Source organism: Toxotes jaculatrix, chromosome 18 (genome assembly GCF_017976425.1).
Source record: "Toxotes jaculatrix isolate fToxJac2 chromosome 18, fToxJac2.pri, whole genome shotgun sequence".
NCBI lineage: Eukaryota > Metazoa > Chordata > Actinopteri > Toxotidae > Toxotes > Toxotes jaculatrix.
The window spans coordinates 6,742,746-6,765,816 of NC_054411.1; the positions used below are offsets into that span (position 1 = coordinate 6,742,746).

Genomic DNA, 23,071 nt, shown 5'->3' on the forward strand with positions numbered 1-23,071 from the left:
GACACTGCTTCAAGGGATGTCCATACAACACACACCCAGAGTGAATGGAGCTCAGACCAAAGATTCAGGCATACATCTACACAGGGTCACGGACAGAAACAGAATGATAAATGTATTATATTCATATTTTGGTATTTAAAAGTGGGAGAACATGAATACTGCTGATGTGTACACTGCATAAGCTATTCACTCTTCCATAATGAAACAAACTTTCACCATGACATTGAAGGAGCTGAAAACTTTACATTCCAGTCTGCATCCGGCTTACATCATGGCAACACGGTGGATCAAGTGTGATCTTGACTTTCAGAGGCTGCTAATGCCCGAGTGTGTGTTAAGAAAATACTCAACATGAAGAGAATAATTCTCAGCCTTGATAAATCATTCTGTTTCAAGTGCACAGCAAACGCGTTGCACACAGCAGAAAATTGATTACAAAAAAAAAAGATGCTTGCAAAACCCAGGTGTTTCAGAGTATTCCTCTGAAATTAAGCAAGTCATAAATGCATTGAACGTTTTGAAACTCCATAAGCTCAGTGAACACGCATGCTGCAGCTCTGACAATCTGAAGCAATGTAATTAAAGTTGAAGCGATGTCTCTGCATAAATTACTGGCAGCTCAAATGTTGCATCTTTATATCTCCACATACGATGTTTTTCTCCCCCCCCAAAAAAATATTTGGGATGTTCCTTTAAAACATTAAACGCATATTGAATTATGATCATGTGCATGACGTCAGAGGGTTGATTAAATATTTATAGCCCGTAGCCGAAGTGAATATATCTTCACAACTTCATTATGAAAGGGAAAGGTGGTCTGTGAACCGAAATCCCCTCGGAGGCGAGCAGAACAATCGCGCTAGTGAGTTTTTTTTTTTTTTTTTTTTTTTTTTTTTTTTTAGGGACACTGAGGACGCCTCGGACTTTTTCTCTTCTCTCACAATCGACACACAACAAGGAGAATGAGGATAGAGAGGGGCGTCAAATTCCTGTGGGATTCATTTTAAGACAGAGGCATCAGTAATTGATCCAAATGACTCACTTCAAACTACTTAAGAACAACTTGAGGACTGCCCCGTTTTTCTCTGTGTAATCATATTCTGCTCCAAGTTTTCTCGTACAGTTCAGCAGCCTATGAAAAGAAATAATGCCAGTTACGCGCAGTTGATGCCTCCAAGAAGCCACCCCTATTCTCCTATGCCAGTCTGGCTGACTTCGGAACCTATATTATCCCCAGACTCTGACCGCAGACCAACAGAGGAGGAAGACTCCGATGGAAAATCATGCAGCACTTTGAACCCATGGAGACATGGCACATAGGTTCTTCTCATCTAGGCCTACGAACAGATTCAGCGCCAGATTCGCCTTTATATTCACTTTGTCACTGTCTTGCACCTATTTATGCTATAGTATTATTTTTTGTCGCGGCACAATCATGACAAACCAGGGTTACGAGGGGGACAGATGCCCGCCGAGCAAGAACGCAGGAGGGAAGAAACTTCTTGGAAATTTAGAAAATTGCGCTTCGCTGGAAGTCAGGTCCGCCCTGGATGAGACTGCTGCCCAGCGAGGATCAAGTGATCCCCGCGACCAAACTAAAGCCCCCGCCTCGTCTGGAAGTCACTGGACTGACGTGAAGTTAGGAAACATGAGCGTTGCGCAGAAATATGGGAATAAGAAGCTGCCTAATGCGTTAATAGTCGGGGTAAAGAAAGGAGGCACCAGGGCGGTGCTGGAGTTCATCCGGATACATCCAGATGTGCGCGCGCTCGGAACAGAGCCGCACTTTTTCGACAGAAACTACGACAGAGGGCTGGACTGGTACAGGTGAGGGGGAAAAACATGGCACTGACAGTGTAGTGGTCATTTCTGTTGTTTTCTGATACATTTGTGTATGTTTTTGATATCTCTGAATATCCTGGGCTGGTTTCACTTGTGACACCCAGTGTAATGCGGTCCCCCTCTGCTCCGTGAGGTCCTGATGTAGACACTCCCATGTCCAATCGTTCAATTAACCTGTTTTCTGACAAACACGAATGCAGTTAAGGTCACAGCGTGGGACACTGCTCAGTCACATACATGTTTTTACTATAACTCAGAAGCCAACAATTCATTTTAAGGGTTAAGTGGTTACATCTACAAAGGCACTTTATCCTTTTGATAGGCTGCAATGCAATACACACATGCACACACACACCTGGGTTTCATGTCACCACTAAGATCACAAGTTTGATTCTACTTCTTCTTTTTTTTTTTTTACTATGATGTTGTTTTCATCTGTGCTGCAGATGTTAGCTGTCAGCAAAGCTCCACGGTGCTGAACAGACAGCTCCATGAAGCCGATGTAGGAGCAGTTCTCACAATCACAGCCGACAGCACAGATGACACAGGAAGCCCCCAGGTTTACCATCTGCCTTCCAACAGGCTACACCCGGGCACAAAATGTTCTTGCGTTGGTTAGTAAAGGCAAAGGAGCTCACAAGGTGCAACAATCCCACAGCTTCGCCCTCACACCCACCTCTGTGTTGCTGTGTGACTAGATTTCAATCTAGATGGCCCCTGTTGAATCTAGTGATAAGACACCTTTATCTGTCTCTAACCTTTTGAGCGTCTATAAAACTTAAATTCAAAAGACTAAAACGAATCATGAAGCAGAAAGTTCAAGGGTCATCTCAACAAAAAATCCAGATCGCTGCCAAACTGAGTAGGCACTGCCTTAAAATCTCAAGTTTGCAAATGTCCTCCAAAAGGGCTTGATGGTTTTGTGTTGCATTACATCGGACTGTTGGAGCTGTCGACAGCTTTCCACTCATATACCCACAGTGCCACCAATGTGGCAGGAACAGACCACACACCAATGCATCCAAGAACATAGAACAAGTGATGAACTATATTCTCAAGCTGCACTGCAGGAATGAACAGCAGAAGCTGCAGCAAATTAACATGTATATGAGTACCTGCCCATCATGCCTAAGCTGATAGTTTGCTCAGGTCTCATTAGACATGCACGCTACGAGGTGTTTTTAATTTATTTTGGCTTTTAGCAGCCTGAATTTGCACATTTTTCAGTAACTGTTACTGCTTTTAATTATGGGATGTGCATGTTTAATTTCTGTCCCAAGATTCTGCACATGTATAATATTCTTTAGCGTCAGAGATGGTTTATGTTGGCACACACACTAGTGGGCTTTAACCAAGATCACTGTGCCATTTTGATTTTACTTCTTTCCTCATCTCAGACAACAAACTGTTTCCTAAAATGAAAGTTCTGTAGAACTGAAAAGGTACAATCAGTCCTTCTGCAAAAAGGATGGACAAGTTTGTGTTTTTAAATTTGGGACTTGCACTGAAGCTAAATTTAATAAATTTGTCTTCATTTTAACTGTAAAGTCTTGTCCTGTCATGGTTCATTTCAGAGTGACAATAAATTTACAAGATTAAAATGAAAATGCTTTGCAGACAATTCACCACACACATGAATACAGAAAGAGAGACTGGCTGTACAATGGAGTTATCTCAAAAGCAGCTTCATACTCCTGAAAAGAGAATCAGCCCTTTTCATCTTCAAACTAATGAACCAGAGGCCATAACATTCTAAAAATGCATTAATGTAAGACACAAAACACTTCGGAACCCCCTGGATGGAGGTTTAAAAGCAAGCACTTGTTCAATAATTTGCATGTTTATTAAGGTCTCTTTTTAATTGCAATTTCTGATATTAATCTTAATTTTCCATGTATTATACTTGGTTATTAAGCCTACACTGCCATGTTGTTTTATTTGCATGCACAGGAAGGAGCCTTTTGCTTTCAAACTGTATAACTTCCTAAGGGGCTACTTTATAGACAGTGTGTATTTCACAAATTGCATTGATTTAGAAACAACATATTGACAAACAAAGGTGCTGGTCTTTGTAACAATTAACAGAGTGAGCTGGAAAGTCTGTTAAATACCTCAGCAAATACCTCGGCACACGGAGACATTTAATATGGTCTCCGAGGACGTTTCTTTTCAGTGGTGAAAGGGTTGATTAATTTATAGAAACGCATGCACACAGAAGGCCAAATGGAGACACAGTGTAAATGAGTCAATTGTACAAAGTGTATTCATACATACTTTCTTTATGAACAAGTGTGAACACATCACGCTAACAAAAGATAACCAAATACACACCAGCTAAACATCTGAACAACTGAACACAGCAGACTGAGTATGCAGAAAGAACTAGATGCAATAATTTTTCTGCTTCTTCAACAAACCCATGTCAAACACCAACACATCAGATATCATCCTACCCCACCCATTAGTCCACACCGGCAGGCTTCCATCACATTAATCTACCGTCTTAATACAGCTTAATGATGCAGGATAAGCCATTTACTTCAGCAGTGAGCAAACTATTAGACCAGAGGTTTGAGCTTTACAGAAGTTCGTTTTTGTTTTCTCTGTCACTCCAGATTCAAGCAAAAATAAATCGAGGTCCCTCACTGATGTGATGCCACTAAAGGGAAATTACAATACTGGGATATTGCACACTTGTCACAAGTTGACAGTTCATATATCCAAGATAAATACTTAAACAACACCTTGGACACAAAGACGGGATTAATTCAGGCTGGATCAACTGTTATTCAACTTGACGAGTCACTGAGTGATGTTCATTGCATTGGACTGGCCCTCACTGATTATCTGTCACAGTGTCTGGGTTGTTGGCAGCACGTCATATTAAGTATCTTTCCATTCTGATTAGCTGTCACATTTGTCTCTATAGCAAGTAACATAATATATTTGTGAATTCTACATGTGTTTCTTTGCTTTGTTGCAGTGAGATACTGTGAGCTGCCTTCAATAGCCCAGTTTATATATCTGTGTGAATCCTAATAATAGACTTTTCATCTTGTGCAGCCAACAGGTCAAACTCTTCACGTCAGTTTCATGAAATTATGCGTCTAAAGTATTAAGTCATAATCTGATATCAGTACTCATGCTAACATGTTACATATTAGCATCTTACATGCCAACTATTTGGCAGTTAACTGCTAACATGCTAATGCAATGAAGAGCAAAATTTGAGTGAAAAGGTTATTCTAGACCTGAGAACAGTAGTTTGACAAAATAATCTTAATCAGTGCTATTAACAGCCGCACAGGGCTAAAATGGCCAGCCATTAATTTTCTTTTGATAAACTAATTAATTTCAGCACAGAATTTCATTATTGACCTTAGAAAAAGTACGTATGACAAAATACTCTCAACATAAGGTCCATTTACTTACTTTTCCTGAGCTATCAAACACATCTCACAGTCTTCATTAGTAAATGAAGACTGTGGCTCTGGTGTCATCACAAGATAACATGTGGACAAACTAAATGAGTGACTTCTTTTTCAGCACTCTGTGTTAAGAAGACACTTAAAACTCAACATACTATTTTCTGAAGAGAAAAAAACACTGTGTATATTTTAACTGAGTCTCAGCAGCTAAGATCTGTCGAACAGGCAGAAACATACATGACACCAAATTAACTCTCGTCAGTTTCAGTAAAGTTGCCAGTTGTTCAACTGGCCAGTTGTTCAGTTCAGTTGCACAGTCTGTCCTGTTACATTAAGAGTGTGACAGATCATTTAGGCTCAGAAGAAAAATGGTGCAGTGTTCATTACTGTGCCTCCTGAACAGAACACACATGTGGCCTCATTTATTTTGTGCAGGGGCATTCACATAACCATACAGGACCTGATAAAACAGACACTGCCACCAATTTCCTTGAACTTTTCTCACCACTTTTTTCCGCTTTCCACAGAATCATAAAGATCAAACAAAAACAGGTCGCTATACACCATCAAGATTTAAAAGGGCATCTCAGCTCTATTGATTTCACAGGAGTCAAAGACACTTCCAGTAGATTCCCCGAGAAGCGTTGAAATTGTATGAGAGGCTGCAGTTACGAATATTCTGCAGGTCCACATTAATTGGCTCGGGGAGGCAGGGAGCTCTGAAACAGTATCATCAGAAAGGTTGATGAGGACAGAAAGTTAGATGGTTCTCATTTAACACAGAAAACTGCACATTATACAGTGAGGGATGGTCAGGCGTTACTCTGCATTATTAATGAGCTGTCTTCATTCCACTGCAGCTCAGAGACATGTAGTGGTTAACATTAATTACAAAACAACTCTTTCTGAGATGCTTCCCCAATGAGACCGGTCTGAAATGTGAGAGATGGTGCTTTTATTCCTTTAATAGAATAATTCAGGAAATAATATACTCATGTACATGGACCAGTCACATGGTAAAGCATTAGTGTGTGCGATAAAGTCTGGTAACATTGATACTGTTTCTGGCTATTCAATACATAATATAAGCTTTCACAACTTGCACCACTTGCTTATTAGCCATCAATTGGTCAGTCTGTCAACAAGTTAGCCACTTTGGTCCAAGCTATAATACATTATTAGAAATTTAATATAAAATTAGTCAAACAATTTGTCCAAAACTTTGATTTATGAGTGAATACAAACAAACTAATGACATTTCCATTAGCTACGTAAGTACTATAACAACACTGTTAGTAATATAACAACGTATGTTTCAGGAAACAGGGTTGTTGATAAAGTCAGTTGTGTGCTGCTGTATTTTTGCACGGTCAGAGAATTTGCTGTACATTGGAGCAATACATGACTGAATACCTAGTTTGGCACTTTTTTGTCTTCAAAAGTCTGTGATCCTTAGCTCACACTTAGAGATTGTCAGCTTGTTAACTTTCCCCTCTTGGCGAACCCACTGTGTCCCTACTGACCAGGGATCAAATCCTTTCTGAGCTTTTCTTCCTCTGTCTCCTGTGTTCTTGTTTCCTTTTGTACTTTCTCACCATCTAAGTAAAGAGTGAAACTACTAAGGGTGTATGAACCTCTTCATTTATAAATATCCTTGACCGTCACATTGTTACTGGCTATACTGTAAACCTAGAAAGAGCTCCTGATGAAAATTCAAGAAATCTCAATTTTTGTCCATTAAGATGCTGCTGTGAAAGGTGAGAAGCTGAGGGGAGGATTGACTTACTGTGTGCAGGGGCAGGACATAATTTAGCCCAATTACTGACAAAGACTATCATTCATAATGTCTCAATGTTATTATGATGAAGGTCATTTCATGTGAATTATAGTATTATAAAACAAATTTATTTTAGCAGCCATAAAGATGATAGTACAGCGTTGCAGAAAGCCCTCACAGACTCGATTTTGTGTGTTCATCAGTTGAAATTAGAGCGCAGCAGCTGTTCACCCCCCCCCCCAAAAAAAATACTGAATAAACACAATACGTTTAGATACAGTTTAGAATTTCAGAGGCTTTCCTGTATGTATGAGTGTCTTAATTTTAGTCTCCGCTGATATTTTCCTATGCCACATGTTAATGTGACAGCTCGTAGCTCAGATCAATTCAACGTGTTATTGCTCATTTCCCTCTGCAGACCGAACCATGAATAATTGTCATTTCAAGGAAAACAAGACACTAGAGTTGAAATGACAGCGATTAAATAGGATTTGGTCCAAGGTGAAATACATTATGCAGTTTTTTATTTATTTATTTATTTATTTTACATTATTGCATGGCTGTATTGTCCTGCTATAAATGTGTTTTGATAACATTAGGTGGCTGAAAACTGGCCTAATGTCAAAAAGACCTCCTATTGCAAGACATCTGGCTCAGGCAGTCCGCTATTTGCAACCAATTTGTCTTCAATTAAATTAGAGAAATAGATGCTTGATTCTCAGGACGCTGAATTGTTATTCACCTCTGTTCCTCACCTCGCTGAATTGGCTGCAGGATTGCTCTTTGTTAACTCTTAATAGACTTTCAAGCTGGCAGGCCTCTGTTGCTGGTGATTAATGATCAGATGTCATCACAGCTGTAATCTAAGTGAGTGATACTTTAATAATGGAGCAGCCTCTCCAGTGGAGACTGGATCTACGCTGTCATATCAGGGAAGAGGAAGATGACATTTTTAGGAAGTGCAGTGGCACAGACATTATGAGAACCACGCAGCATAAGAACATTTTCTCTGCACAGTCTACCTCCGTAAAATAAACTGTTAATGGGTTTGGACGGCAGGGAGCAGGTCTGTGTGTGCTATTGGCTTTTCAGGACATTTCAGGACAAATGGTTTGTGTGAAACACAATTTCCCTGAGTCAGTTTCTAAAAGTATGGAAAAGTTTGCAAACAAAGATATTTGAAAATCCTCAGATCAGCACTTCACTAATGATTATAAAAAATAAAATGAAATTGTGTAAGAAAAATGAACCAAAAGCAAATTTGCTGCAATTCTAAGAAGACAAAAATCTAATACTTGGAGGTTTCAAGTGAGAACACTACTAATGTGTTCAAAAACAGCAATTACCCTGACGTTGCTGTGACAGGATCTCAGGACAGTGCACAACTCAGACACTCATTTAATAAGCTTGAGTTTTTCCTAACTAGACTGCAATAGTCCAGCTTTTCATGGCATTTAGATAGTTTTTTTTTTCATATGTTCAGCATTACTGTGATGTTTACTTTTGTTGCTGTTGATAGCACCTGTGAAGCTATAATTAAATCCGAGGGCACATAAACATAAATCATAAACATAAGACTTTTTTGACATTTGGCAGTTCCTCTGATAAACTTTATGAAGCGTTCCTTCTCGGAATGTCACCATGAAGCAACGTCTTTTTTTCTACACCAGAGCTTTTTGTGTACAGTATTATCAAAGACTGTGACCATCATTACTCTGCATGCTGCTTACTGTGATAACACATAGGCAATGAGAGCCCAGGAGACTTTTTCTTATAATTTATTGTGTAACTCTTTTGTTGTTAAATTACTCCAGAGACTGGACACAGCATGTAATGGATACTTTGATTCTGGCCTCTCCCTGGTCAGCCTATGAGCCTGCATATTGTTTAATGGGCTTGGTTCATTATTAGCAGTTGTAATGGCAAACATTTGTTGTCCGGTGGGAAGCAAAGGCTATTCTCTAACTCTATCTGGTGCAGCAGAAACACTTCATGTTGTGATTAATGGTTTCTAAGTTAAATCCCAATTAGACCAGAGTTTCTCCAGCTCATTAAACTTCTATATTAGTAACAGTCTGTTTGCACAATACACCTTGATAAATTACAAGTGATAGGGAAGATGATCTTGATGATTAGTTTCCAGTTGGATTATTGGATGAATGCAGTTGTGGTTTGTGAAAACATGAATGAAGTTCTGATAGTTTGGCATTAAGTAAGTTCAGATGGAACCTTTTATTTTTTATGTAACAACAGGTGAAACTGATATCATGGGATTGAGTTTGAATAGCACGCCACTTTTGGGCACATTTCATGTGTCATTGTGTTATTTTACTTAATTTTGTTCGGGGTTGGGGAGGTTGTGATAAATTTGCTGGTTCTTTTTGTTTTTGTTGTTTTGTAAGGGACTTTCATTTTGCATGTGGAGCTACATTGCATTACAATTTTGTATTTGCAGTGCAAACATTTACTGAGAACTTGAACTGACAATATGCAACACTCTGTTTTAAGTTCAAACCAGACTGAAATGACAGTAATAAATTCTGAGTTCATTGATTCACAAGGAGATGATTCAAAGCTGACCTTTACTTGTTCTGATGGTCTGCATCCCTGATGAACCTGCATTGCTCTTTACAAGTCTAAGTTGTTCAACAAGACATATTGTGTGGAGCCTCAGCTTAGCTTCACACTGTGAAAGAAAACTAACAGTAGATACTAGAAGTGATGCAGGAATCACTTCTAGTATCACACCCCTGTTTTTATTGAAATTTCATGTCTGGTGAATAAATTCTAAAACTCTATAGCTATTAATGTCCCCTGAAAAAATCACATTATGTCTGCTGACCCCTTAAACAACACAAAAACTTATGTGTATGCATGGTCAGGTTCCTGTGAACATTACTGTTTTGGATATGCCATATGATTTCCTCTGGTCTACCAAACTGTTTCATTATTTGAGTCATGACCACAATGGTAAATGAAGTGGTAGCTACGAGCGCATAAAGCACAGTCTGTGTGTGTCGACTGTGATGGTGCTCTCATGCAGTCCTCTGTTTTTGTTGTCGGTCGCCTTGTGCATCCAGATCACTGTCTGTTCAATTCAAGAACAATAGTTAGCACAAATTCATTAAACCTCAAGCCAACAGAGACAGGTAGTTTCAAACTCACAGTCAAATAACTGGCTGCTTAAGCACTGCATATTCTGTTTTTTGTTTTGTTTTGTTTTTATTAGATTTTCTCCAGACCTGTGTGAGCTCAGTGAGCCCTTTAGAGTTGAAAGTGCTCATCTTTACTGGCTTAGTACACAGAGTGTGAAGAATTATGAAAAGCATTCATATTTTTACTTCCAACACTATGGATGAGTGATTAAACTTTGAGAGCCCCCGTGAGAAGTTAAAGTTTGTGAGTAATAGACCAACCAGGGAACCATTAAATATTTGGTTGTCTGCAAATGTCGAAGAAATTGTTACATGGATTCATTTTCAGCTTTCGATAAATTGCTGATGATTTGCTGTAGGTGTCCACACCAAACTACATGGACGCCTATTATCAGCAATGTTTTTCGGTGTTAATTTTCAGGAACATCACTAGTTTTCAGATGTGCTGTGTGCAGTGTTATCGTCCAGAGCTATACTCTTGATTGGCTAAGCTATGCCAATCTAATTGTTGTCCTCCACTGACTGAATATGCTGCTGTAGGAACTGCAGCACATTCTCCCAGTGGAAATGCACACTGCAGGAGAATGGTGCATCTGGGTTTAATGGGGGAGACCTTAGTACCTTGAAATAAAGACATCCATGTTTGTGGCGTATTCCTCCATAATGATATAGCAGCGTCCAGAGGGAACTAAGTGTGAACTCCAGACCTCCTGCTTCCACTGCGCCAACAGAGATAAATCGTTCAGCAAGATAGCCAGCAGGCTTTCAGGGTCATTACAATATGCAGACTAGCTTTCAGCACACTGTAGCTCATTAATGAATGGCAATGACTGTTTCCACTGTTGACCCTAAATACCTGTAGATAAGCGTTGCAGAAGGGTCCTTATATAGAGTATGTCTAGACTGTATTCTTTACAATACAAAGATTGGACATTATTCTGCTGTAAAATACTTGAAAATAGTTCAACACAAGTTGTAATATACTGTAAAGTACTATAAAGTCTCCCTGCTATGGAGGGACTCAAATCAAAAGCTTCACAAGACAAGAGCACCACGTATGCCCATTAGTGGCTGCCTCACACCAGTGTTCTCTGATCTGTGATGTCCACTGTGTTTAAACGGATGGAGCTTATCCTCACTTTTTTTTGTTTGTTTTGTTTTGTTTTTGGATGATATAATGTAAGGAACTGTCTCTTGCCTCTCACAGTAGGTACTGAAATTGTTTTCACAGGAGCAAAACTGATACTAACTGAACTAACAGCCAGACACCTTTCAACTATTTACTTAGGATTTACTTAGAAATGTTAATTTGCTAGAATAGGTATTATAAAATATCATACAAGCCATTTATCATAATAAATTAAAGACAGATGTCAATGTTAAACCGGACATATCTAGGAAAAAAAATCTGTTTTTCACATAAATAACCACCTAGAGTTGTGCAATTACAGCATCAAATGCAATGCTGAAGCATCCGGAACAAATTAGCTTTCAACCATGTTCTCTTATTTAACCAGGAACAGGTCTCATTTACAGTATTGCGAAGATCTTCCACACCCGAGTTCATTTTCCCAGGGTGATTAAAATGTCACAGCCAAGCCCGTAATGCATCCTGACTTAAAGTTTCACCAAGAATTGTGAAGAAAACTGCAATTTACCCCAAAGAATTGAGTGAGAAGGTGGTAATCAATCAGAGCACTTCACTCAAATGTCAGTTAATCAAGGTGTATGTGTCTTGGGTTTGTGTGTGTCTGTGTGTTCATGTGTCAGTCTCAAAAAGCAAGATGTTCACATTTAAGTGTGTTTCAACGTTTGTTTACTGATGCATGCATAAAGATGCAGAAGTTCCAGAAACAATAGTGACCATGAAAGCAATTTCATTGGAATTACAATCTTGTTGATTTTGTAATTGCAAATAATTATTACCAAGCAAGAGCTGAACAGCCTTTAGTAAATCCACACCAGAACCTGCTCTAAAGACCCACACTTTTATCTTTTAGTTTCAGATGCTGTGTGCAGAGCTGATAGTTTCTTGGGGGCATAAGAGAGAAAAAAAATCCCTTAAAAGTAAATTTCTGATGGTTGGTTCAGACACCTGCCTCAGGTATCACATGTTTGCCTTCTGGCCTGATTCCTGCTATCTCAGTAACGAACAGATACGTAAATGAGGCTGCTGCTGCTGCCGTGTGTTGGTGTGAGAAAAGAAAAGTATGTTTTAAAAATGAGAAATCTCTTCTCATCACTTGCATGTTTTTTGTTAAAACTTAAAAAGGCACATGTGGCCATTAAGAATTAATGTGTAGCCATTCAGATCAATCTTGTGATAAAGAGACAAATAAACACACACAGGAGCTACATAAAAAAAAAAATAAAAAAAAAAACATGTTTGTTGATATTACAGGCATCCCCCAGTGTTCCTCATTAACATCACTCCAAGACAGGCAACTTGGAACTTATTGGTCCAGGCTGCTCCCACAGACATGAAAGAATACCTTATAAATAGCCCTGATTTCAATAAACATAAAGACTAGCATCCTTTGATCATTGGATTGTACCTTGCCCTCCTTGGCTGCAGCTACAGCTAGTTAAACAATCCTTTGAATGGACACCTGACAACCACAGGTGAAACATCAGACACCCAGAGCTCAGAGGACATGGTTGCTGTGGGTATCAATTTAATGAGTCACTGAGCGAGATTAGAGTCAGACGATATACTGCAGTGGCTTCTGTTAATGTTTCTGTTTTCATCTCATCTTGTGTGAATAGATATTGAAGCTACAATTAATTCATCATGTAACTGGTAGCAACATGTTGTCTGCTTGGAGTTCTTTGATTGGAGAAGTATTTTCTGAAAAGAAGACGCTAAAGTCTGTCAGGATTAAATCATCCATCAGTGATAATTATTTTAAATTGCTGCAGAATTTTACTCTGTTTCCATCCATTTGTTTTTATGCACATTTTCAATTAGCTCTTAAAAAGCAGTTATCCAGAATGAAAATCTGCGGAATTTAGAGTAACCTAAAATCACCTCAATCAGACTGAACAAATATATATATGTATATATTTAGTAGGTTTTAGACGAAACTTTGAATTCAAGTCAAACAGCATAACGTGACACTTGACATGGATTTTCTGACATATATTTTGCATATTAAAAGAGATAAATTAACAGTTAACTCAGGGACACAGGATTAAATTTGGGAAAATTCATGTTTCCTTTCACTGGGTCTTGAAACAACACACAAATGCAGAAGGGGGTGGAAATGTTTTACAAGCACCATCTTTATTCGTTTTAAATTTGTGGAAAATCTGTGAAGGCACAGACAAATAATGTCATCCTGCTGATAGAGGGAATCAGATCAGCAAATGCTTCTATGTGTCATTACATACCCCATGCAACCACTACACCAAAGTTGCTTCACAGCCCAGCGCTGTTTCCGAGGGGGCTTGGAATTGGCACTCCTTATTTGCTGAGGCTCTTTGACACACGGGTCTTTGTAAGAATTAACCCAACCTGCACAAAATCCACCTGGCTGAGATCCAATCAAAGTGCGTATCAGATCAGACCAGCTCCAGGTGTGATCCAGATGTCAGTCCAATATATTCTGCATGTATTAACACCTCGCAAAAACAGGTTTCTCCTTAACCAGGTAATATTCAGATTCAGATCACATCTTAAAAACACAAGGTGTAAATGAGGTCTTAAATGGGGCTGACTGCAATGATTTGTTTATGAGTATGTGTGTTTAAAAAGGAACATTGACATTCTAGTCACAACTTTAGCCTTGAACAACAACAGCTGGACAGTAGGAAATGGGACAGAAATATGTCAAAGCAGCAGAAAGTCAGTCAGTGAAATGATAACAACTTAATGCCATAACAATATAAACACTTCTTTACATTTCATGGTAATTGATCCCATCGATGCCACTGGCTTCCCACCTTCAGATTCACCCATCAGAGTTTTTACACCTCTGTTTCCATCCTGTCTAAATCAGTCCTTTCAGTGTTATATAGCTTCCGTGTAACAGTCATGTAATTCATCCGGTGCTGAGACTCACTGGGAGTAAACAAACATAACAGATGTAAAAATCAATAACTCAAGGTAAGTTAGCACATGTTGCAACCTCCTCTGATGGACAGGCTGACTTGGAGTTTCGTATTCTGTATCCAAACAAAAACAACCAGTGTGAAGGAAACATTTCAGCATGAAATCTGCTTTATTTTAGCATCATTATTTTTCATGAACACCTTATTCCCATTGCCCTCATGCTTTGGTGTGTGTGTAAACATGCTGTCTATAGAATAGTGCCATGTATAGTTCTATAGTCTTTTAAGCAGAAACCATCTGTGGCCTTTCCCTGTGTGTGGGTGTGGGTGGGGGTGGGTGTGGGGTTGGGTGGGGGTGGGGGTGTGTGTGGATGTGTGTGTGTGTGTGTGTGTGGGGGGGGGGGGTGTTGGTGGGTGGGTGTGGGTGGGTGTGTGGGTGGGTGTGTGGGTGGGTGGATGGGTGGGTGGGTGTGTGTGTGTGTGTGTGTGCGTGTGCATTGTCAGCCAAGTTTGAACAGTTTTGCACTTTTTAACCGGCACATACGGAACATTCTTCTCACCTACACAATCTTCATCTCGGAGGATGGTGAAAATGTATGGGACTGACAAGGCAGATAACAGTTTCCTCAGCACACAACCAAAGATCTGTTGAGATTCTGCACCTCCTGGAAAATGTCTGCAAGTTTTTTAGTGTGTAGCAAAGCTGTTTGCTTGAAAAGGTGCTGTTCTCATAAAAGATTAATAGTTGCCTAGTGGCCCTGAGGCACCCAAGCCAACAACTCAGGATTCATAAATAAAGCTAAATGGATCAATATTTCCAAGACTTTAGAAGTAACCTATGGCTACCCCTACCTTGAGAGAGAAAGCTTTGAGAAAGGTTAGGTTTTAATCGAAGCCTTCCCACAGTAATAATAAAGAAAGTGTGGTATTTAATCATCAGAACTGTGGGGTAACACACTTCAGATCCAGAAACTGATTCACATGCTGTGAAACAGAAATTCAGGGTCTATATCTTCTATGATCATTAAGTAAAAGGACCATTTGAATAGTAGCGTTTTGGATTGTTCTTCCCAAGCCGCAGTTACTGTGCTGACGCCACATTAGAGTCACTTTTCTATTTAAGGAAAACAGGAAGCAACGTGTGGAAGATCCAAGAATTGTGGCCAAGGCATTCATTGTCTCAAACTCAACACAGCCAACACCAGATGCCTATTAATCAACTTTTATTGAACCAAAGTGCCAAAGCAGAATGACATATTACACTGGGAAGGAAAGCTCACATGACAAATATGACAAATGGAAACATTTTCCTGTAGTTTGCAAAGCCATTATCTTGGCAGCATGATGATGATAATTATGATTCATGTTTTTGTTGTACAAGCTGTCCTGTCACCAATGAATCTCTAGCAGTTCACATTGTGTGTATCGTGGCTTGATCTACCGTCATTTGACACTGTGTGTCAGCTTGAAGTTTGATATAATACTGCATACCTACAGTTTTCCTTTTTATGTCTTTGAAATATATCATATCATCATATCAGTTTTTTAAGTGACTGTGTGGAAATGTGCATTTTTCATAACACGTGTTAAAACTGAGATTGTTTTTTAATCAAGCATACTGTATATGTTTGCATTCCTAAACTAAAACTTCCCTCTCACTTCTACATTTCTATCAGTACTATCATTCATGAAACAGAAAAGGCATGTGGAAAATAACAACTCTTGCTGACTCATCCATCTGTATGTTTTTCTTTTGTTTCTCTCCCAAGGGGACTAATGCCACGAACACTAGACAGCCAGATCACATTAGAGAAGACTCCCAGCTACTTTGTCACCACAGAGGCACCCAGACGCATCTCCAGCATGTCCCATGAGACCAAGCTGATTGTTGTGGTGCGTAACCCTGTCACAAGAGCCATCTCTGACTACACTCAGACTCTTTCCAAGAAACCCGACATCCCTACGTTTGAAGAGCTGGCCTTTAAGAACAGAAGTTTAGGTCTAGTCGACACTTCCTGGAACGCCATTCGGATCGGGATGTATATTCTGCACCTGGAGAACTGGCTGCAGTACTTTCGCCTGTCGCAGATGCACTTTGTGAGTGGGGAGCGGCTGATCACCGATCCGGCAGGGGAGATGGGACGTGTTCAGGACTTTTTAGGTCTGAAACGAATAATCACGGACAAGCACTTCTACTTTAATCGAACCAAAGGCTTCCCCTGTCTGAAGAAGCCGGAGAGCAGCAGCCAGCCACGCTGCCTCGGTAAATCCAAGGGTAGGACTCATGTGCAGATCGACCAGGAGGTCATAGACCAGCTGCAGGAGTTTTATAGGCCATTTAATATCAAATTCTATGAAACTGTGGGACAAGACTTCAAGTGGGATTGATGGTGCCATACAGAAACAGTGCTTCTTTTAAAATGGCTACCTATAGGGGCACGTTGATATAAATGAGGGTATCTTCAACAAAATGTTCAACTGACAAGTCTATTGAATTATATATAAATCAACAAGCTTAATATAACAGAATAGACAACTCAGACATTAAAGTATAATCTTATAAATGGTTTCACATCATGCTGAGTTATTCTGATAAGTGTCATTCCTTTAAAAGATGAAATATCCACAGAAACACATTTTCTTTTCTGTATACAGGACATGACATGTGAATTCATCAATAGGCAGCCGGCATTAATTCATTAACCAATTCAGTAACCACCAACACCAGACCTCCATAAATGACACTGCTTGAATATTCATCACCTAGATTGCTTATTTATTCACTATTTCCACTGAAAATTAACCACTGGTTTACTGTCAAAATGAGCTCTCGACATGAAGCTGCAGCCAAATGTCAAATGAATAATAAAATCACCCTGTCAGTTATTCTGCATTGAAATTTATCTCCTTATTGTTGACAAAAGCTCATAGTGACAAATTTATTGAATAAATGTACCATGACTGGCAAGAAAAAATAATGACTATATTAAGAGAGATGCTATAGCATTGAGAAAAGTTAACCATTTGTTGACCTCTACTTTTTCTGTGTTAAGTACTTTTGTTGTGATCATCTAAATAAAAAGGCGAAAGTGTTAAATTCAAATATTTATTTGAGATATTTTCTGTTTCTTTCTTGTCTCTACAAATATATAATTTCTAGTAATGGTGTCTAATAACAGAATACCTTCGTGGGCTTTTCATCGTTAACCTTCAATCAAATCACACCTGAAGCCTGGTGCTCTGCATACAGTCCACATACAGGATGATGTGATTTAAGAATTCATGTGCACATTCGCGAGGACATTCTTTCACGTCTCCTGGCCAAATTTCACAGACTATTCAGAACATATAACAAAGTAATAGGAAGAAGTTTGTAGTGAGCCTCTTCAAATGCTGCCATGCATGTCATTGATCTCATTAACTTTCAAGATTCCTCTTTTGATGGATTTGATCATGCTCCTTCACTGAATAGGGTCTCAGTGCTAAGCAGCTAGATTAACCTCCTGGATTTGCACCCCGAAGCCAATCAGAGTTGTCATTAATAATTTCCTCTGAAACCTCCAAAATTCTTAACACAGAAGGGGAGGAAAAATGCAGAAAACCAACGAATCCCTGCAAAAAAAAAAAAGATGAAACTATAAGGGCTGGCATGTTCTATCTTGAATGTTTTTTTTTGGTACTGACACTGCTTTGTGATTTTTTTTTCCATACAGCAAATCTATTTGTTCACAGCACACACAGAAACTTGCCAGTGAGGTGATGTGCATAATTATCATCCTTTAAAGTAAACATGTCTATGGTTTCATGTTTTACAGTGACGATGCAGTGCAACACTTCATCCAGAGAAATGTAGAGGCAGAATCCAGGTTCAAAATATTTTACAACTGGATTCATGTTATTGATTGTTCTTAGGGGATATTTAATGAAAATATCTGATAAATTAATGTGATAATCTAAGGAAATGCTATGCCTAAGATGAAACAGTATTTAGAGTATGAAAAATTTCGGACTTCTTGCATGGGCTTTTCACTTACATTGTTTAATCCCCTGCTGCAGGGCTGTGAAGTGAGCAGCCCTATCTAGTCACACTTAGACTAATGTGCAAATGTGACAATGTGACCTTCCATATTAAGGAAATTAGATATTCACTTGCATTCCGACTGTGCTCCTCCACTAAATGTCCGTTGGCCAACAGCAGTATTTAAACTGTCATTTGTGATATTCTCCATTAATTTTTGATTAACCTGCCAATGCCGTCTGCAGCTGCCTGCTACTTAGTGAGCCATCAGCAGGCATGCCAGTTTAGCAATAAGCTCAACTTTATCTCAGTTCAGTTAATTATAACTTTTCCCCCAGAATGCTTAGAGCTTGATGACATGGCACTGAGAAACGACTCCCACGCCGTTGTCACTGTATAACACCCAGTGAATCCTTTGATGTGTTATCTGTGCTTCATCTGGCGACCTTCCATGTAACTTGTGCTGAAGAACATCAGGTGAATTTTTGTGGGACTCTTCACGCCTCCTTAACAGAATGCAAGAGATGTTGCAGAGAGGAAGATGGCAGCTTGCAAAGTTCTGTGTATCTTTTCCTTGAATGCTTATGCTCGTTACATTTTTATGCTTTGCAAACACATGCAATGAAAACACATTGTTCCCTGATGTGTATAGTGTATTTACCTGTCATTATGGAAGAACAAGGAGTTTATTGGGTAACTAAAATCTGTCTGGCTGACCATTCTAACCTTCAAAGTAAATACCAAAGAAGCTGTTGTAAAATGTCATGAACTTTCAAAGACTGAGGTAAAATACACCGCTGCCACTCATAAGAATTGTCTTACAGCACACAACAAAATCAATTACCATGGAGTCCAGTTATTTTCATTTTTATAAAATAAAAAGAAATGAAGCAGCATTCAAATACGTGTTTTGCAGTCGCTTCATTCGGACTCCAATGCTGTAGAGGTCTTTTATAACGCCTGCCTTGAAAAACCATTGAAATTCTACTGAGGCGTCAACCCTGACACTACACACACTTTACAAGCTCATGTCTGTAATCTCTGTATTGTGGGGGACATCTAGAGAAAAAAAAAGCTGCGAATGTGCTGTGTCCCAGAAAGCACAGTAACGACAGACTGCTTCAAAAAATATATCAGCAACATAACAAATGCTCAAGCAGAATGATAGAGAAAAGCTTGAAAAAAAAAGATCTTGTAAGGTTTATTGGTTTCTTTTTAGAAATGTTCCTAGTTTGCTGCTATTTGTTTTCTGATGTCACTTGAAATTTCCAGGTATAATGAAAGCAGATCTCGAGCTTGTTCCTAACTGGAATGCATAGTTTCACTAAGAGGACTTTTTCCATTTGGGGGACAGTGTTGAAGTATTCATATTGAGATATTTTTCCTTGTCCCCCCCCTAATGAGCCAAAGCCATGGAGGATAATGAGGATGTTCCTTTTCTCCAATGGACAATGAGAGGAGCAGACTTCCCTTTAGATGATTTGAAACTTGGCAGCCAGAAACCCCTCCAGAGGAAATCTCATTAAATACTAAAATGGCATACGAGCTAACCTCTACCTGCATCAATGCACCTTTTGAATTTGTCATCCTGGTTTTTCCTAGGAACATGTCCTGTCACCGGGCATCGTACTTCAAGCTGTTTCTCTAAATTAAAAGATGTACAAAAAAAAAAAATTGATTTATTTCGTCTGCAGATGCGTGTTGGTATTTTCTTGTGTCGATGTCTCTGCAGTGCTGCTTCATGCTTGATGTAATACAGCTGATGAGCTCTGTGCCATACTAATGAAAAGTTTCCCATTAAAGGAACCATGCATTCTTCAGGAAAAAAAAGAAACAGCACCACCACCACAGGTGCACACCTACTGTATGTACACACACATACACACACACACACACACACACACACCAATAACCAATGTGAAAACCTTTCCCCTCACCTCATTTCCTCTGGTCTGTTGAACATGTGCTGCTTGCCTTACCTTCAGAAAGGTCAAGTGCAGAACAGGTCTCCAGGCGCACAGTCAACTAATTAAGCAGTAGTGGTGGAAGATGCATACCTGCTCCTGGGATACCGCAGCGGTCGGTAGCCACCCTCAGGGGTAACGAACATATTGTTTCACATGCTAGTGAGGTAGGGATTTGCATTACATTGCTCTCATGCAAAATATAAAAGAACTCTACAGTGTCGCAGGAAAGGGGAAAAAAAAAACTGTCTGAGTCTTTTTACTTACTATTCCTGTTTGCAAGCACAGATCAAACAAAACAGTCTTGAAGAAAATATGGTACAATTCAGCACTACTACATTTTGATACTGTAATAATGGCAAGGAAATTAAGCCAGAGAATGTAAATGCTGGAATTTGGATGTACAGAGGTTTAAAATGTCTTGTCATTTTGACAGCTGGTAACTCATTAGAGCAAATATTCCTTGATAAGACCTTTGATGCCATTCACACTGAACTATTTCTCAGGCCAGCACATCACTCGTTATAAAATATTGATTTGTTCTTTTTACATTTTGGTTTTTGATTAATCACGTGATGCACCATGTTCCTTAGTGAGCTTCAGAGGTGCTGGCTCTTTAGCCAATCTTACAATTGAAAAACATTATTTCTTTTATTTCTTTGAATTTCTAACAGATCCTGTTGGTGATCAGTAATACAATATAATTCATGTCAATAGTTAACATAAGCAGTTTCCAGAACATCCGCGTCTTCTGCTAAACAACATTCAATTAAAATGCTATTTTGTTGGGGAGAAAAAAAAAAATCAAACTGGAAGACAAATGATAACATACAGGCTGTTGTGGAGGCTGCACTTTTGTAAGTCAAACAACTGCTCAGTGTTGGCTGAGGGCTGTGCTCAGCCTGCTGCCATCCATTTAAATGTGGGATCACAGAGGAAGTCATTTCAGCGTACAGGACTGTGCCCAAGGGATCCCCGGAGGAAAAGAAGGGGTACACAGTGATAACAGACACCCTCTCCAGGACGCCTGATAAATGCAGTCAGTCTGAGTCTGTAACTTATATAATTAAGTCCTTATTCAACTGAGAGAATGTGCCCGGCAGCATGTTCAGGAGAGCAGAACATAATAAGGAGCTCTGCCAAATGACCACCACTTACCCAAACTTTCACCACGTTTTGTCATTCTTGCCAAACCCCAGAGCCTGCTGGCCTCCGCTATGAGCAGCTCGAGATTACAGATCCCGAAGCTTTTCAATTCCCAGCAGGTGGTGAAAATGAATAGTACTTCAATTTAAACAACACTGCGAGTTCACTTAACTACTAATGGGTAAAAAAGAAAAAGTAAACAAGTTATCTGAGTGGTATTACTGCTGGTCACTGAGCTGTCAGGCGCCGTCAGTTCCACATGCAGGCACAGCTATTTCTTTTTTATGTCATACATTCATACGAAGGATGACAATGAGTAGTATTATTTTATTCATGTTTTGTTTTTTTTGTTTTTTTCTTTTCCAGTATTTGTTTGTCGTTTTTGCCAATTGAGTTTTAAAAATAAAACATTAAAAAAATTAAATAGTCTTCTGTTCCTGATCACCTCAAACACAAGAACTACTGTGGACATGATAACAAAAGCTTTGAGCAGAGAATTACAGTATTTAAACCTTCATAGTCTCTATGTTGCAGCTGTGTATTACAAGAATAATGCTGCTGTTTGCCTTTTTTGATTGATACTGCACATTTGTGTTGCTTGTTCAGATGTAATTATGAGTGTAAGGTTGAGATTTATGATAGCATCTCTAATGAAATGGAACCAGAAATTCATGATTGTCATGATTGTTTTCAGGATGTGAATTAAACGCCATCAGTGTTGTAAACATGAATGGAGGACATGCACTGCTGATATAATGCCTCATTGACCCTTAATGTGTAGGCATTTTGAAAGAAAAAATGAATCGTTCTTGACTGTAACCCACTGTAATTGGAGAACTAATGCCCTTACTTTGGAGAACAGGAGACAATAATCAGAGCAAATGCAAAGCCACTGACATTGCTTCTGTCTGTCTGGGACAGATTCACAGAGCAAAATTATCATAGATGGTAGCGAAGCTCATCGCAATCACACTGGCCCTGGTTTAGTTTAATATGACTCATCAAAGCATTTCCATTGTGTCATTACTTTCATGCCTTCAGAGGAAATGGGCTAATTCAGTCAGTATCAGTCCAACTCCTTCTCTTGTCTTTCACCGTCTCCCCTTTCAGCAGCCCTCAGCCCCCAACCCACATGGTAAATATTTTAAGATATTTGCTGCTCACTCCAGCCGGCTCTCAGCTCTGATTTCACATTCTGCATAGAATTTTACCATTTGAGACTGTATGTCTACAGATGAAGACGTGGGAATCTGTATGTGCGAGAGAAACATTTTTGTAAAAAGGATAAAGGACTTTAGATTTATTGGTTGCTTGAAGTGTCGAAGGTCTGGCATGTAAACATCACCTGCAAACTTTGCTGCAGCACTGTGAGTCTGCTATTCAAGGAATACTTCAACATCTTGAGAAATGTCCTTATTCACTTTCTGGTGGAGAGTTGGAACTACTCTAATGTCTGTCCCAAAATAAAATGTTGCAATCATCAGTTGCGTAGCTTAGCTTAAAGATTGGAAACAGGTGGAAACAGTAAAACAAGTCTCATTTATGTGAGCCATACAAAAAAGTGAAGTTTAAAAAAAGACATTTTGGCAAACTATTTTGGCCAGGAAAACTGGTCCAGTATCCAGGAAGTCACTGACTTTGGCCAAGAGGTAGTCCACCATGCAACCCACTGCAAAATGGCAAAATGTAAT

At 39.3% G+C, this 23,071-nt stretch overlaps 1 protein-coding gene across 1 annotated transcript; it reads left to right on the top strand.

Moving 5' to 3' along the window:
* Nucleotides 1-1,309: 1,309 nt before the first annotated feature.
* Nucleotides 1,310-16,640, top strand: hs3st2 (heparan sulfate (glucosamine) 3-O-sulfotransferase 2). The gene is made up of 2 exons (XM_041062908.1): nucleotides 1,310-1,827; nucleotides 16,022-16,640. Exons 1-2 carry the CDS (start codon nucleotides 1,310-1,312, stop codon nucleotides 16,638-16,640), a joined length of 1,137 nt encoding a protein of 378 aa, XP_040918842.1.
* Nucleotides 16,641-23,071: the final 6,431 nt, after the last annotated feature.

What these genes read in the sequence shown, in the direction of transcription:
- hs3st2 (XM_041062908.1), top strand. Translation starts at nt 1,310, where the DNA reads ATGGCACATAGGTTCTTCTCATCTAGGCCTACGAACAGATTCAGCGCC. An exon ending in AGAGGGCTGGACTGGTACAG is followed by an intron (nt 1,828 to 16,021) that starts GTGAGGGGGAAA and finishes TTCTCTCCCAAG; the next exon opens with GGGACTAATGCCACGAACAC.